Below are 17,725 nucleotides of genomic sequence, written 5' to 3' on the forward strand. Positions count from 1 at the left end.
TGTACAACTTTGACCAAGTCAATTCCAGCATAGCTCCTTTTATTCCCTGTAGACAACCATTAAGTCATCCAGCATTTGAATGAATTTCCAATGGAGGCCCTTCTTTAGACTAACTTTATCAATTTAATAGTTTCAGGCAGCTGAAAAGGTAATCTAACAGTCTGCAATTCATGAAGGTTGACTTAATTTTTTGCAGTTCCTTTGCAGGGAACAATTTTAAACTAATCTCTGCTCTGTGTTCTGTTTGTAGCCACGGCTGTTTCCAGTGAACAGAATCCTGTTATTATCATAGCTGTGGTTGCTGTGGCAGGAACCATCATTCTGGTCTTCATGGTGTTTGGATTCATCATTGGGCGAAGGTATTGCATCTTGCATAGGCATAAGCACATTTGACCCCACTTTTGTGAACTCTTGAGACATAATCTAATCTCGGATAATCATTTGCAAAACTGAAACAGAAGTCATATTTAGTAAAGACAATTTTCATTTAAATCCCGTTATCAATTATACAGTTTGTCCTCTTTGACAAGACACACTAAAATCAAGATGTTCTTTTTGTCCTATGTAAATGCACTGTAAAAGGAATCCTTTGCAGGTTCTTTACCTGTACTCCTCAAAGTCCCTCTTTCTGTTCAGTTTTCTCACATGGAGAAGTCTGACACTTTATCTGATCAGCCTTTAAATGACTTTACATTGAAGAAAGAGAGGCACAGCAGTAAGTTTAAGAATACCCTAATGTAAAACACTGTTCTTCTTTCAAGTTCTTTAATCCTCTGTTTTATCCGTAGAAGCTTTTCACCAGAACTAGAATTTTCTCTTTAGGACTTGTCCCAACTGGTATTTCATACAAAAGCCTTTTGATTGGAACTGTTCACGATTTATTTAAAACTCTGCTGTCAAGAGAATTATAGCTGAAACTTTCAAAGGGCCTACAGGAGTTAGGTGCTTAATACCTGAAAATCCCAGCCTGCAAAGCTCATGTTTTCAGGACTTTAGATGTGAGGAAGTAAATCATTATTTACCAGTAAAACTGGCATCTTTCTTTTCAGGCATTGTGGCTATAGCAAAGCTGATCAAGAAGGGGATGAAGAACTTTACTTTCATTGTAAGTGTTTTGCTTTTTGTTCCCCCTTTCAAAAATTCCCAACTGCAATAGTGTAGACAATACTAAAACAACACTTCATGAAAGACAAAGCCATAAGAAGTTTAAAAATGCTGTGTAAATAGCAAGTGGGAATTTAAACATTGTAAAGATGTGACCTACACAAAAGGAATGCAGACTAAAGTCAACATTGCTCACACAGATAGTGTTATTTCTATACATGTGTATGATGTACTGTTGTTTCCATTCTGCTTTTTTATTCTTTTTGTTGCTTTGAATACGTTTCACACCCTCCTAATGATCCCTCTGAGGTGCAATATTTGAGAGGCCTCTGGCTAAGTGACTGTATGATCTTTACCTCCGGCAAACTTCAGATTAAGAAAGTGTGGGTCACTGCATCACCCTAACAATGAAACTGTTGTGCTCAGAAGCTGTTTTTTGCTACTGTGAATACTGTAGCACCAATATTTACAAAACTTAGTGTCCTTAAAAATAGAATATTTAATATGAAAAGAAAGGTCAGCTATTTCAGTACTGTTCTCTGTTCTGCAATCATGTGCCTAGTGAAGAATAGCACCTAAAACCTCTTGATAAAAACCCATCTACCATCTGCACTTATGCTAGAACCCTGGGAAAATTAAATTACAGCTTTCCTACTTAATGACAATTGCAAATTTAAGGGGAGAAGAAGGGTTATGCAAGAATAGTTTCAGTTTTATCAAAACATTGTTTAAAAAAAATTCTTATTTTAGCCCTTTCTCATTTCAGTTGTAATATCATTTTGACATGAGAAATTAAAAATATTTTAATTTCTTTTAGAATTGGTCATTAACTCAGGAAGTAGGTAAAACTAGGTTTCAAAATTATTTTGAGCATCCAAAATTGTAAAATCATGTAATAGAATTAAACTGAATTTAAGTTCTGACACAGATCAATGCCTGGGTTTCCAGTCTTCTCCCATACCTGATAACTCTCATGTCAGTAGACCTTGCCATTTAGTTATGCCATGATGTGTGTAGCCTTTGTTGTCTACCAATAGTTGCAGCTGTAGCTTACATCAGATTTTTTTTTTTTTTTAATGAAAGCATTATGGTTTCTTTTAATTTCTGTATGTTAAAATCAGGAGAATGTAATATCACATGGAGAATGAAGTAGCCACTAGTCACAAATTTGTAGCATCTTCTCAAGGTACACCTCTTTAAATGAGTAGTTCTAGACAAAGCTCCACTCAAAATCAGATCAAGGTTTCTGTTTCACCTTTCTGCCCTGAAAGAAAAAATCAGACCAACTGGAATTTGTTCATACTCTCTGAGTTTGGATGTGTTGCTACCTCAATAATTTTGTTTAAATGCAGTGAGTATTAAACTGAGTAGTGGAATCATTGCAGCTTTAGTCAATCAGTTCATAATCTGTGCAAGAAAGGTAGAAAATAATAATGGGATAAGAATTATTTATCATGAACCTTGCAATGCAGCTGATTTTTAAGAATTAATAAAAATTATAATGTTACTTAAATGTTACTATTCTGGAAGTGATGTATTTGAAATTTGCCTTTCATAAATGCAATAAAAGCTTTTCACGTCTTCAGAAGAGCTACTGCTTTCGCTTTTAAAATCCCCATTATGTCCTTGAAGGAAAAGATCAACTATACGTTCTTATAGGTCAGTATATAAACAAAAGGAGTATGCTAGCTAAATAATTCCTTTCCTTATCTCCATTATCAGTGGCATTTTTTGTTTCAGTGAAAGGGTAAATGAATTAATATGAATGCTGCTATTTAATGATTAACAGTTGATCCAGAAATAGTGAGTCTTTGTAAGTGTTCATTTCCCTCCTTTTACTTTAAAGAAATCTGGTTATCCAGCACATCAGTTAGCAAACATAGTCTTTTTTAAATCATGGCACCAAATATAAGTCACTTTTTCCAAGCTAGTTTTTCATCTGTTGATTGAAAGTTTAGTGTTTAATTGTAATTGATAGCATTGTACAGAATGAGACAGAACCCAGTGCTGTGGTCACCAGCTTGGTTACAGGACTGCGAACGCCATTTTGGTGTCCTTTAGCTCCATAACATTTAGACATCCTTTCTCTGCGCTGAGGTACCAGGTTGGATTTTAAAAAACAGAACTTAGAGCAAACACTTACTTAACACAAAAACTTAGGAGTAACTATTTTTAAAAGCAGGTTTTAATGCACTGTATTTAATAGAGTGTCATATATTTTGTTTCAGTCCCTTTCAACTCTATGTGATCTCAAGTGCTACACTTGAAGATACAGGTACAATGGAGGAGTTTAGTCAAGCAATTCAGATTTATATTTGGTTTCCTCCTTCATTTTCTTTTAACAATCTCTTCAAATCCAGCCCAGCATTATTTCGTGTTGGTATGCCAGGATAGCCTTGGCCTGTCAAAATGTTTTATGACAGCTTGAATAAAGAACTATCAGAGGCCCACCTGAGATTTGCAAGGTTGCCTCCAGTCCAGGCCCCTTATCACACACACAAGAGGATGGCTCCTTCTCCATCTGCCTGCCTGAAAGCATTATAGGAGGTCAACTTATCTCTACCTTCTTATTTTCTCTACTCATTTTTTTTTGTTTTAAGAGATAAAAAGTTACAATTTTAAAAATATGTAGCATTATCAATACAATTGGAAGAACATCTATTCAAATACATAATATGTCAGATAAGAAATTCTGGGCAACATTTCAGATAATTTCTCTGGATGTAAATTCATTAGATTACTCAAACATTTTTTCTGTCTTTTTCCTTCTTATGAGGGTTTGGGGTTTTTTTAGTCAGTAATATAATCTGAAACATAAATACACGTGATTACTAAGCTGTTTTTCAATCTAATTTCAAACTTAAAATATTTTATGTTCAGTAAAAAGACTACAAAGCAACCATAAATTATTTATGTTTTGTATTGACTTTTGATCCTATTCTTGTATAGCAGTATATCAGTTAGCAGAGGAACATTCTTACATTTTCATAGTGAGTTTTAATTCACTGATTTAATTAAAGCTCAGGACCGTAATGCTTGTGACCTGAATTTATTTCATAAAAATACTTGATTAATAGATTTCCAGAGTTGCTGTACTTTCACCAGAAGAGCAATAAATAATTTTCTTGAATCAACAGCAAACTAAGCGAAAAAAACTACATGCTGGCCAGAGTGCTACGCTGCCTGAGTTGCTCTAAGTGCTGTACTGGAGAAAGAGGAAGCAAAAACCAAATTACTGCATATTATTCACTTAGGTGCTTGAGAGAGGGAATAACTGTGCCACAGAACCCACTTTCCCTTCCTATGCCTTTACAAGTTGACTACAAGTGTTTCTCATGTTCATATGCTGGTGTAAGAAACATAACTAAGGATATAGGATATAAATTCTAAGTGCTGTGAATAGTTTAGCTTGACTACTACCACAGTCTATAAATAATATTATATTCAGTAGTTGAAGCAAATTGAAGTAGGTAAAGGAGCCTTTCAAATCCCACTAGAGAGAAATAACATAAAGAATTGCTGTTTACACAACCTGGGAGAAGCGGATAAGATGTCCTCACACAGAAAATAAAGTTTCACCTCCTCTGCTGCTCTTCTGCTCCTTCCCCCGCTTTATTTTTGCTCCCACTGAACACTTGCATTTTATTCTATTGAGCACTATTTAATATTTATTATTTCTTTCACTTCAAGGTAGAGATGCAGATGCTAATGTTAGTCATTTTTAGAGATGGGGTTGTGTACTTGTGTCAGCATGCTTGCAGATGATGCCTAAAAACTAAAGTTGTCTCTTAGAGCGGCTCTGACTCAGGCAGTGTGGAAGCAGGTTCTCTCTTCCAAGGAGCACTCTGCATAATGAAATTCCTGGGCTGACTGCACAATAAGTGCCTTTGCTTCATCACAGTCATGCTTTCTTACATCATTACAGTTAAATTTCCAGGCACCAAAACCTACATTGACCCTGAAACCTACGAGGACCCAAATAGAGCTGTCCATCAATTCGCCAAGGAGCTAGATGCCTCTTGTATTAAAATTGAGCGTGTGATTGGTGCAGGTAAGGCTGCCGTGGCTTCCTGATTCAACTGTTCCATTTAGCCGGGCTCAAAACTCATACATCATAATGACAGGCAAATAATTATACCTCAAGTATAGAAGAACTTTTTGCATTTCCCAGAGTGGTTAAGAGCAATGAAGCTGCACTCGCTTCTGAAAAGTAAAAACAAATGGGGAAAAAAAAATAATAAATAAGTAAATGAAGAGTCTTACTTGACATTGAAAGCTTGTGGGTTTCTATTTCTATATCTGCTGTTAAAAATGTAATTGGGGGAAGGGGGTCAGTTTTTCTACCTATTATTTGCTGTCAGAGTAAAGGCATGAGTGCAAATTCTTGCTTTCATTTTGCAAGAGAGCTTTTTGACCTCTGAATTTTTGTTCACGTGAGTAAGGAAAACTGGCTGCAGCACAAAATCGTAAATAGAGACTAGGAAGGTCTTGTTTCTGTATAACAAAATCTTCCCTAAGGCTGTTTTTTGTTCTACCATTTTTCTTTTTGATATTTTATGAATACAAAAACTTATTGTTTAACTTCTCATGACTGATTGTAATTGCACCAACATTACATTGTTTTTCTTCCTCTTGAACTGTCTACCACCTACTTAAGCCATGGTGTTCATGCTCTAAAAAGGCAGTTTCATTTGTTTGCATTAATAAGATATGTGACATTTTTATTGCACTACTCCATGTAGTGAAATTAAGTTTCCATGGGCAAGAAAAATACCAAATACTTTGGATTCCTGGAGGAAATGTTCTTTTGCTTTCCTGTTGTTTTATAAAAGCATTAGTAGAATACTTTTAAAATCACCCTGTAGTTTGGCATACACTGTAAATTACATACTGTGGTTTTATTTAAAAAGAGAAGAAGAAATAAGTCTAAAATAAGCTGATTTACCTGTAAAAAAAAATCTTTACACTTAGAATTCACAATACCTCTTTAAAGTAACCTCACTCATGTTGAATCATATCTTAATCAAGGAGTATTACCATTGAAATTAACAACACTGCTGAGCAAATTATTCCTTCAGGTGAGTAAGAGCCTAAGAATCCAGCCCTTGCCAACTAGTAATTTTTGTGATGCTGGAAAGGCAGCATCACAAAATAGAATACACAATATAGAACACTGAAATTCAAAATTGTCATAGAAAAATTACTGAGCTTTATCTTTTGCTTTGCATTAAAAAACTATCAGCATAGCAACAGCTCAGAGCACAAAGATATATTCAATTGGACTTTTCCAATGCTTTCTGAGCAAAATGCTGAAAACGCTTCAGTTGCAAAGAATATACAGTTTAAAATGTATTTTCCCTCTTGTGACAGAGTAATTCCAGAATGTTAATTTTGTTGATTGCATATGAATTTATTCTTGATTTAATCAGTGTGACTGATAGCAAAAAACTAACGTGTGTCAGCAATCATTTTGAAGAAAGTTAATAGGAATGCTGTGGTGAAAGCATATTGTGTATGGGGTTTAGCTATGGCTTTAACCTGTTGATGTAGATAGCAAAAAGGAGTAAAATGAAATACAGTCCAGTAACAACAGAATGTTAAAGACCCAAAGAAGCAGCTGAAATATGTCAAAGAAGAATATAGAATCTGCACTAGTGACAGCAGCAGAAAAGCCACTTAGCAGTCTCAATATGCATCAGCAATGCTGACCAAGTCAGCTATTGAGTAGTGCTGTGTCTCTCAGACAAACAGGGTGCAAGTATGCTTGTGCTCAATTTGCATGAGGGATATGTGCTTTCCTTGCCAACATTTTCATTACCATCCCGCTGTGGCCACCTGTCAAATACGGACTATGGTGTCCACTATGTTGAGTCCTTGTTCGTACCACACATCCTTTGTTTCAGCCTCTTACTTGTTGACATGCTGAGCTCATGGCTGTGTGGCTGTGCAGTATTCCTGCTCTCTTTGACATATTTTCTGGATCCTTTTTGAGCATCATTTCAGCTGAATATACTATTTTCTTGGGAATAAAAGTAGTTCATTGGCTAGCATCCTGGCCCAAAATGCATAACATACAAGTTTCTGATTTGCCTGAGTGTGACTGATCTGCTTTTGGAAATCAGTCCAAATCAGATCAGAGAGAGCTGGAAAGGAGTTAAGCCTCAGTGTCTCCCATGCCAAGTATCCTAATTACCTGGCTCTGAAGTATCACATACACACACACACACATACTTGTGTCTTATTTTTGGCCTGGAACAAAAACAATTTTGGAAGGTACTGCTAGAGAAAATTGTTATCCTGTAGTAAGTTCTTGTGGCTAGGAGCTGTGAGCGAGGTGAGTGGTGAATTCATTAACAGTCATCTATATTGCTAATGAAGTGCAAGAGGGAGGTTAAAGCACCAAACTAAGGGCATGAGTAGCTAGTTGTTATGCATGTAACAGGTATTCATAGCTATGAGATGGATATTCAGACCACAATGCCAGTGCCCAAGGATGGTTGAGGCTAATGCCTCACCTGTGCAGGCAAGAGCAGTTGTACTCTGTCTGGCCAATTAGTTCAGGTACAACAGTGTTAAAAGAGCTAACCTTTATTCAGCTACTGTAGAAAAGTGAGAGAGGAATTTGATTCTGTATGCAGTCATCTCTTATGAGATTGGTAAAACTAGCCACCCTGAGTGGAGATTTGCCCGAACAAAATGGTAGGAAGTATTAAGGTTCGTACAAAGATCTACCCCTGTGGCTGGAGAACAGTGAAGCTGAGGCCTTTTTCCTTCTCTAAGCTCTGCTATGGGGTCACAGATTGTTAGGGATTGGAAGGGACCTCAAAAGATCATCTAGTCCAATCCCCCTGCTGGAGCAGGAACACCTAGATGAGATTACACAGGAAGGCGTCCAGGCGGGTTTTGAACGTCTCCAGAGGAGACTCCACAACCACCCTGGGCAGCCTGTTCCAGTGCTCTGTTACCCTCACTGTAAAGAAGTTTCTTCTCAAGTTTAAGTGGAACCTCCTGTGTTCCAGCTTGTACCCATTGCCCCTTGTCCTATCATTGGTTGTCAACAGAACAGTAATGTTGAAACAGTGATGGTATCCTAAACAGAATTCATCCATTAGTACACTTCAACATCTACCTCTTCAGGCATTCAGCCCCATTTCCAGGCATACCTCTTTCTCCACTGACAACTAGATGCCTTGCCAGTGTGTATGTGCACTTAAGTCTCTATCCCACCAGGTTTCTCAGGACCTCAGCTTATGTCCTAAAGGAATTCTCTAATCAAAATCTCTGTGTTAATGTTTCCTAATTCAGTCATTTTTTTCAGCACTAGCCCTATAACATGTCTTGGATATAGGTGTGTCTGCATACTTGTGTATACGCAATAGCTTAATGTTAAGGCACTCCATAGGTATGCGGGAGATAAATTTCTGACTTTATTTCATTTGGAGGAGGGACTTAGATCTATGACTCCCATACTCCAGATAAATTTGCAAAGTACCAGATTATTAAATATTTTTTGCAGTGAAATTTTCTCTTTTTAAAGAGGTGTTCACCTTTATTTAGTATAAGATATGTTACTACCCTTTTCTTCTCTATATCCCAAGAGATTTTTCTTCCTGACTATAGAATAGGGGGTCTCTCCTTCTCTGCTGACATGGCTGTGAAGCAAAGGACAGTCCTTAAATCCTTTACAATCTCAGTAATAGTGCCATTCAGCTCCACCTCTCACATGCTTCCATACTCTTTCCTGTCCAATGGAGTCCAATTACTTTTCTCCCAAATTCTGGTTGTTAAGGCTTTTTTTTTTATTATTATTTGTATTCTTGCTGGCTGTTTGGCCATTTTTTTACATGCTTATTCATGTTCCAATTGTCTGTTAGTTTAGAAACCTTTTACAAACTTCCAACATTTGCTTGTATTTGTTTAATGTAACAAAATTATTATAAGTCACACCTTTCATTTCATAATCTGCAAAGTAAATTATCCTGCTTGAAGGTAATAATGTAGTGCTTCATTTAACACCATAACGATATTAAATTAAAAGCAGCTCTGAAAGAGCTGCCTATTGAAAAAAAAATCATAATATCTAAAGATAGCAAAGAAACCGTGTAGAACAGAATGACATTTTCACTTAGAAATGGTATTACTATTTCTGTAATTGTATTTTCTTGTGAAAGCCACTTCATTTTTATTTCCTGTTTTTGAAAAAATGTAACAAATTACTAACAAGTCTTTTAAAAGATTCAAACAAAAGTCCTGTAGATTGGTGTAACATGAAGTGTTCACTCTGTAAGGTACTTAGCAATTTGTTGAAAGCACATGGCTTTCTTTGTGTTCCTAAGTAATCAATTTCAAATATGAACATTCACATGTTAAATTTAAATGCACACTTAGGTGACTAGTTGAATCAAGGCCTAAAAAGAAAATTGATATTGTAGTCAGAGTAATTCAGCCTTGATCTACTTCATTGTAGGAGAGTTTGGTGAAGTGTGCAGTGGGCGTCTAAAGCTTCCTGGCAAGAGAGATGTTGCAGTAGCCATAAAAACTCTGAAAGTTGGCTACACTGAAAAGCAAAGGAGAGATTTCCTGTGTGAAGCAAGCATCATGGGACAGTTTGACCACCCTAATGTTGTTCACTTAGAAGGAGTCGTTACCAGAGGTAAGCAGTGTCTCAATCTGTCAGTCAAATAACAACATAATGTCGGAAATTACTTTAGCTTATTCATGGTCAAGGATTCAAATTATAAACAGGCTGCACACTCCTAATGGATTTTCTCCTGATGCGTAACTAACTAAAGCAATACTTTATGCTACAACCTGAGGAAAAAAATTAAGATGCACGCGTGATTAAAAGATGAAGTCCTTTGAAATATATTATTTTTCTAGTTTCATTTTGCCTCAAAGACCATGCAGAGAGATAAGGTTTCTTATGCCCTTTCATATTATCTGAAGTGTCATTATTCCAGAATCCTGTTCACACAGCAGGAGTTAGGAGAACACACTGACATTTTGATTTGTATGGTTTAATTTTGTGAATCATGACCACATTCCATGCAGACATTTAAGAACTTATTAAAGCTCAGTAACAGTGCTGGAGGCCTCAGAAATGTTCGTTGTCTCAATGATTCAGTCCTTCAAAGGAATAACGTGTTTTATCAGAAAAAGGCACTCCATTTGTGTTACAGTTTCTCAAACAAGATCTGTCGTCTTCTCTTTCAGGGAAACCAGTCATGATTGTAATAGAATACATGGAGAATGGGGCCTTAGATGCATTTCTTAGGGTGAGTACCAAAATGAAAACACATATAAACATATTTTAAGTGACATATATATATATATAACATTATATATCATCACTTTTAAAAATATAGGTTTATATATGTGCATATATATATATATATGCGTGATATTCATATAATTGAAATGTTTTTCAGGCTTGACAGATACTAGCAGTTCTCTACTATTTTCAGCAAAACCAGATAAGAAATGAGGGGGTCAGACAAGATCACGTGGGGATATACTAGGAACATAAATGATTTAATGTGGCATAGGCATGGTGAGTTTTATTATTGCCACCAGTGAAGTTAAAACCACTGACACCTGAAGCCCAATCTTCTGCCTTTTAGGAGCAGAATTTTGTTGTGTCAGTATGGTGGAAGTCAACATACAAGAAACCCTAAATGAACTATGATCATGTTTAAGCGCACAACAAAGGAAAAAGAAATTCAGGTTCACAGCAATTTAGCATTTTTTGAGTGTGTGTTCTGAACTGGCCAATTCTGACTCCTTACCAGGTGTACAAGACAGTGTGATGTATAAACACTCTATACAGAGCAGAAAGATTATATTTGCTTGATAAACTCCAAGCTGTGAGTAAAATTATCAGTAGCTAGGGTTCCAAAAGGAGATAGTTCTTTTTTGCTTGATACAAATAATTTTGCTGAGTGTTGGAGCATAGAGGCAAACTAGAAAGAGCTGTGCATCAGGTAATCTCTCTTAGAAGAGGCTTGCCAGGACTTATCCAGAAATTTGTAGTGATTAGCAAGTTTTGTTACTTCTAGTACATTAACTACTCACTCATTTCTTAACTGGATGTACTGCTTTATCTCTGAAGAAAATAAAACTTGTGTTTGAAGTAAGTTTCTTTGCCCCAGGTTGAATTGCCGCAGAAGTAGTAAATAAGTAGAAAGCTAAAGTTGTAAAGCTAATTCTTTATTCTCTTCTGAAATATATTAACAAGAATTGCTGCTCCTTTCTTCCCTCCAGAAACATGATGGGCAATTTACAGTCATTCAGCTAGTGGGAATGTTGAGAGGAATTGCCGCTGGAATGAGATATTTGGCCGATATGGGATATGTACACAGGGATCTTGCAGCACGCAATATTCTTGTCAACAGCAACCTTGTTTGTAAAGTGTCAGACTTTGGCCTTTCTAGAGTTATAGAAGATGATCCAGAAGCTGTCTACACTACTACCGTAAGAAAAATCGATGGGTTTTAGTAGTTTTGAGATGTGGCTATTAAGAAGAAGCATACCTTTTAGTGAATATAGATAAAAGAAATACCTTAATTGCTTGAGAATGTTAACCAGTCAAAAGGGAAAGACTTTCTGCAGAAATCTGGCTCTAATTAGGGATTGATATTTCAATAAGAACATACATTTTTATTTGGTAAAGTTCTAAAAATTTTGTACAGTATCATTATTCCCTTCCTCATTATTTTCTCTTTGAACAAATACAGAAGTTTTACCCATAAAAAATTATCTCATTTACTGTGAGTCAATTAAAATATTTGTAGGCTATTACTATTTTGCAGACTAGATTTTATCTCACCAAAAAGCTGGCTAGCTTGAGGCTAAACTGTGACAAACCTCAGCTCCTATATTTTCCATTGCTTTTGGGTGGGACGCTTTTTTGAAATAAGCATTCATTGGGCTCACTATGCTTTTTATTCTTTTGTTGAGTCAACTCCACTTTCCTACCTGTGAGGCCTCACTGTACCTATTTTCTCATGCTGAGGGAAGGAGGGGACCCTGGAGTCTGCTCCAACAGACGCAGGGATCTGGGAAATCGTACTGACGTTTATGATTGTCACTCCTGCTGCAGTGGGATCCTGGTTTAAAAATGTCAGACTGAGATTTCAGAGAAGCCATATGACAATTCAATGGGATTTACATGCACAGGATGAGATTCCTCTCATTGAGCTTCAGCCAGCCAGGAGTTAAGTGACTAGTGTAAACCAGACATCTATGCAGCCCCTTAAAATCAGTGGAGGGATAAACACTTCCAGATAAATGCAGGTGTCTAATTCCTATGGTCCAAATGTTTTAAGACCCAAACCTTCCTTAAAGTCCTTTGAAAATTCTTTAATCGATCAACTATAGTAGCTTATAGAAGTGTTGCTTTTGATGTTGATGGAAATAATTATAAATGCCCTCTACAGAAGATAACAGGGAAATTTTGTGAAGAAAAAAGAAAACTTTCTTCTTATATTTTTCTTTTCATAGGGTGGAAAAATTCCAGTGAGATGGACAGCTCCAGAGGCCATCCAGTATCGCAAATTTACATCAGCCAGTGATGTGTGGAGTTATGGAATAGTTATGTGGGAAGTAATGTCTTATGGAGAACGGCCTTACTGGGACATGTCAAATCAAGATGTAGGTTATACTTTGTTTGTTTGTGAGTGTGTATGTTAGGGAAAAAAAAAATGATAAACACATACATATGTGTTTTTCACTATACATGCATAAGATGTTGGTTTGGAATTAAGATTTATCAAAATACTGTAGGGTTCTCACAAAATGAAAAAGGTGCAGAGCTTTTTATCTAAATATCTAAGTCATTCTTCTGCCATGTGGATGTTGTAGGTTTCTGTCCCTAGTATCAAGTAAAATTAGAACATCAAAATTAGTAATATGTGCTTTTCACTTTATTACACTTAAGCATAGAAAGATTTTTTTTCCAATAAAAAATAATTCTGAGGTTTCTGACCTCAGAGCAATTATTAATCAGTTGAAAAATGTTGTTAAAAATTTGAGTGGCACTTAATGACCTACTTTGGCTTTTTCAGATAAATTATGCTGATTTAACAATGCCCTTGTTTGCATAAAATATGACCCAGAGCAACAGGTCAGCAGTAATTGAACAGATGGGTGTTAATCTTGATTTCTGACAAGAGTATCTATTAATATAGAAAGTACACAGGAAAAAGCCATGCAGGTGAGGAAGATGTCGGAAAGAGTCTCATTTGAAGTTCTTCAGGTCAGGGGCTTGATTGGTTTTTTTTTTAATTATTATTTTATTTTTTGATTGAATGATCGACATCAACATGGAAAAAAAAGATAAAAGTGTAAATGATGAGTCAGTTTGGCACAGTGCAAAGTTGTTAATATTCGACACGTCTCAGTGTCAAAGATTTCATGGACTGTCAAAATATGGGCAAACAAGTCCTTGGGGCTGAGAAAGAGAAATATTTACATTCCCCAGACACCCAGTAGAGTTTCATTTCTTTTGACACCTTCCTTCTGTACTAGATTCAAACATAAAAGAAGTCTGACAGGAATATAAGATGCCTCAAAGGCAAACTTTACCTATCTTTCAGGGAACAAGGAAGAATTTCTAAATAGGGGAGAAATTTTGATATCTTCATGCTTCTTGTTGGACTTTGAAAAGTATTCCCTCTATTGAAAACTGCAAGTAAAGTGCATGACTGAACCTTTTTCATAAACCAGCTAATTACCACTTCTTGCAGTTTCATCTCTTTTTAGCATCTTACATAATAATTTTCAATAGCACATAGTTAAAAGATTCATCAATTGCTTGATAAAATAATTTCAAATATTCTTGTATGCTGTGATCTTCAAGCGTGTCCTGAAACATACCTCCCAAATTATATACACATCCTACCAATCCCATAGATAAATTTATGATGCAAAAATTTAGAATAATCTTGTGATTAGTTATTTATTCTCCTTTACAGTTACCAGTGGGAGTATTTAACTAGAATAAAAAATACTAACTATATCTTTTCTAATTTTGCATATACACTCAGGCAGTTTATGTATCTTAAATATATCGTTTTGCCTAAGAGTGGATGTGGGAGTAGTCATAGACCAGACCAGGTCTCCTAAAAAATATGTTTCCCTGACTTTGGATCTTTAGATGGCATTTCTTTCATTTAGTTCTACCTATCTTCCTTTAAATCATTGTTTTAGATTGATGGAGGATACAAATTTCTGTTGCGATCTCTTTTTAAGCAAAAGTCCTCCTTTTAGCAGTGACCTGGAACTAGAATACACCAGAAGAACATTTATCCTACAAGGTCCTCACAGAGGCACAGCAGGCTGAGCACAGATGGTACACAGAGTCCCCCCAACTTCTCTAAGCAGTGGGCTTCCCTCAGCTTAATCTCTGCTGGTAACAGTAGCCCCCAAACTGCTGCACTTTACCCTATTCCCCTGTTAGACTGCTGGTGTTTGCTAGTTCTTGCTGTCATTCAGTTACTGACCCCAGTGCAGATCAGTTCTCCAGAAAAGGGCAAGAGCTTAGGCTTACATAATTTTTTCTTTGCTGTACTCCTGGTTTTTTTACCATTATTACAATTATTAATTTGTATTATGTACCCAGAATCAGAGTGATAACATTACATTGTCCAGTTATTCATATTTAATATTTCTTTGTTGGCAACCAGTATATACAGTGAACAGACCTGGCCCTCTTCACATCTACTTTACATCCTCAAATAGCTTGATTATGATAAAAGCATACTTGACTTAACAATATTCTCTTTCTCTTTTTGCAGAAAAAACAGAATTTGAAAAACAAATTGTGGGAAGTGTAAATAATATAAATCAGTTCTATTAGTAAGAAGTCCAGCTGTGTTCTCTTTGTAGCTTTGCTTATTGAAAAAAAAAAAAATCCTACATCTATTTCATTATCTCTGAGTACCGATTTTTGGAACCCCACCCCCACCTTTCTTAGCAGAATAGACACTGGTAATAACCTTCAAAGTACCTGAGGTTTTTTATAAACTTTTTTTTTTAAAGAAACTTTACTTTTCAATATTTTAGAATGGGTTTTTTTTTTTTTCAATGTTTTGGATATTCCCAGCAATTCCATCCATCTCTAGCTAAATCATTGTTTTATATTTCCCAGTTTCATCCTTGCTCAGAATACACATTAAAGAAGTAGATTCTGTAGTATCCCTAAAGCCTTTTAAAAATAATATCATCAAATTGATTCCCACTTCTCTTCAGGTTTCTTTGCAGATCATAGTGAACATGGAAAAGTTCTGTTCATGATATTTTCATTCATGTTTTCAGTGTCTTTTACACTCTTGGGTATTTTCTTATCTAGATGATTTGCCATTTCTAAGGCTCTTTTAGATATTTTGGTGATTGCATTGCTGATACCTACTTTCTCATTCCTCATTGGTTGTCTCTTATGCAGCTGCTTCGTTTATAGTAAATCACATGTAGTAAGCACAAAGGGTTTACCTTTTAGAAGGTCAGAAATTTCTGCATTACTTTTCATAGCACATCAGTTGTCCTATAGACACTGTAGCTTATTTTTAACTTTTATTCCACTACTACTTCTAAGCATAAGGAGCTGGGTTTTTTGGTTTTCCTCTTAATACTGCTCTAAAAGATCTTACATTTTATTTTTAATGTTTCCTTTCCTATATAGTACTGTTCTTCCAGTTTCCCTGTCTTCTGCAGAAATCCTTTCTCCCCACCCTGTCTGACAGATAACTTCACTGTCTCTAAAAGGTCACCGTGTTCATTCTTCAAGGTGTGGATGTTACTGCAGGAATTGAATATTTCTCAGTCATTTTTGATTTGTAGACAGTACTGTCATTCTAAATGTTCTGATAGAAAGCTGAGGCCCAGAGAGATAAGGCAACTTCCCTGGGCTCAGAAAGACATTCTGTGACACAAACATGCAGTAAGTGCCCTACCACTGGGCTTTGCCTCCTCTTTTCACAAAGCTTTTTTTCTGCCAAAGATTTTGATACAATCATTGATTTCAGCCAGCTTTTTGAAGGTCATTTGTATTCTTTGCATTTCTGTCTACTTTGCAGTCCACTGCTTTTGCATTTTCTCACACAACCTGTGGAATATTTTCTGTCTGAGGTCATTATTTTCACTAAATCCTGGATATTCATCAGCTTTATTTATCAAACCAGATCTACTTCCTTGGGCTAAGTCCAGAACAGCTTCTGATCGTGCTTTCTGTACAGACAGAAGGAGAAGACAGTCCTATGCACTATCCTTCAGAAACAAGCATCCTTCGTTAGCAATTCTAATACTGCTATGTCAGTCAATGTCACTATACTTGAAATCCCCCATGGACAGTGTTTTAGCCCTTTTTCACAGGGCTTTCTTATCTGCCTTGCTTCCTGATGTGCTTTCTTATCCTGCCCTCAAGGTTTACAGCAGTTTCCTGTGATTTTACTTTACCCATTTTTATTTTTTACTTAAATCCAAATGGAATTGGCTAAGGAAGTCAAAGGGTGGGTGTAATTCTTGGCTCAGATATTTCTGCTCTCCTTCAATCATATCATCGTCTAGCAGCATCTCTTATTAAATCTAACTCTCTGCTTAGGTGAGACATTAAAATACCATTCAACCAGGTCTTCCTCTCTAATCTGGCACATTTCTGCTACTTTATCATTAATGTAACATGGCTAGACATAGAGTACAATTTTTTTCCCTAACAGTTTCTGTCTGCTAAACATTTTCCGTGAATCCTCTTATAATATCTTCAGGTTTTTTGTATTTTGTATGTGCATGCACAGATCCCTATCCATTTACAAGTCAGTTGTTTCTACCACACACTCTTTCCTAAAAGCCTTGGGGCAAGCAATAATGCTTTCTGAAATAACGCCATTTATCAATCTATCTCTCATTCCCGTGGTGAATTTAATTGTTGTTCCCCGCTGCTCACTTGACTAGGTAAGATAGCTATGTTCTGGACATAAAAAACAATATGCTTAATATTATATGCTTAAGCCCAAAGGTAAAGTCAGGGAAATTATTTGAAAACATGAAGGCTAGCTTCAAAACAACAGACTCATATTTTTCCAGCACTGATGGCAATTTTTAGTTTATCAATTTTTTTTTTAATTTCTTGAACTGGGTAGCAAAATAGATTTCTTAAATATCCCTTGATGAAAAATGATTAACTATGTTGGCTATTAGGTTATAAAAGCAATCGAAGAAGGCTATCGTTTGCCAGCACCCATGGATTGCCCAGCAGGACTGCACCAGCTGATGCTTGATTGTTGGCAGAAGGAACGTGGTGAAAGGCCGAAGTTTGAGCAGATAGTTGGTATTCTGGACAAAATGATTAGAAACCCAAACAGCTTGAAAACCCCTCTGGGGACCTGTAGCAGGTAAGAAAATCTCCAGTATGCATTCATATGACGTTGTGAGTGGCTGGGTTCTTACTCCATGTGTCTCTCAGTTCCTTCTTCTTCCTATTCCCTGTCCTTCCTTTCCCTCATTTGCCCTTCGTTTTCATCATGCTGAACAAAGCCAAAAAGGACTTTCTTAAAAATTAACCAAAATAAAGAAAGTAAATATCATGGAACTAACACACTTCTCAGTAAACTACTGCCTGCTTGTCACT

The 17,725-nt window shown here is 36.2% G+C and overlaps 1 protein-coding gene across 1 annotated transcript in view; it reads left to right on the top strand.

Annotated features, from left to right (window-relative positions):
• Nucleotides 1-243: 243 nt before the first annotated feature.
• The window catches only part of LOC104524854 (ephrin type-A receptor 7), a gene marked incomplete at its 5' end in the record, with an annotated part of 20,526 nt that continues 3,044 nt past the window's right edge, over nucleotides 244-17,725 (top strand). The window contains 8 exons of the mRNA XM_010167854.1: nucleotides 244-359; nucleotides 1,050-1,105; nucleotides 5,030-5,155; nucleotides 9,572-9,757; nucleotides 10,318-10,379; nucleotides 11,365-11,574; nucleotides 12,604-12,753; nucleotides 17,296-17,489. Coding sequence (XP_010166156.1) covers nucleotides 244-359; nucleotides 1,050-1,105; nucleotides 5,030-5,155; nucleotides 9,572-9,757; nucleotides 10,318-10,379; nucleotides 11,365-11,574; nucleotides 12,604-12,753; nucleotides 17,296-17,489 — 1,100 coding nt within the window. The remainder of the gene's footprint in view (nucleotides 360-1,049; nucleotides 1,106-5,029; nucleotides 5,156-9,571; nucleotides 9,758-10,317; nucleotides 10,380-11,364; nucleotides 11,575-12,603; nucleotides 12,754-17,295; nucleotides 17,490-17,725) is intronic.

The sequence above is a fragment of the Antrostomus carolinensis genome, unplaced genomic scaffold (genome assembly GCF_000700745.2).
Source record: "Antrostomus carolinensis isolate BGI_N321 unplaced genomic scaffold, ASM70074v2 scaffold8655, whole genome shotgun sequence".
NCBI lineage: Eukaryota > Metazoa > Chordata > Aves > Caprimulgiformes > Caprimulgidae > Antrostomus > Antrostomus carolinensis.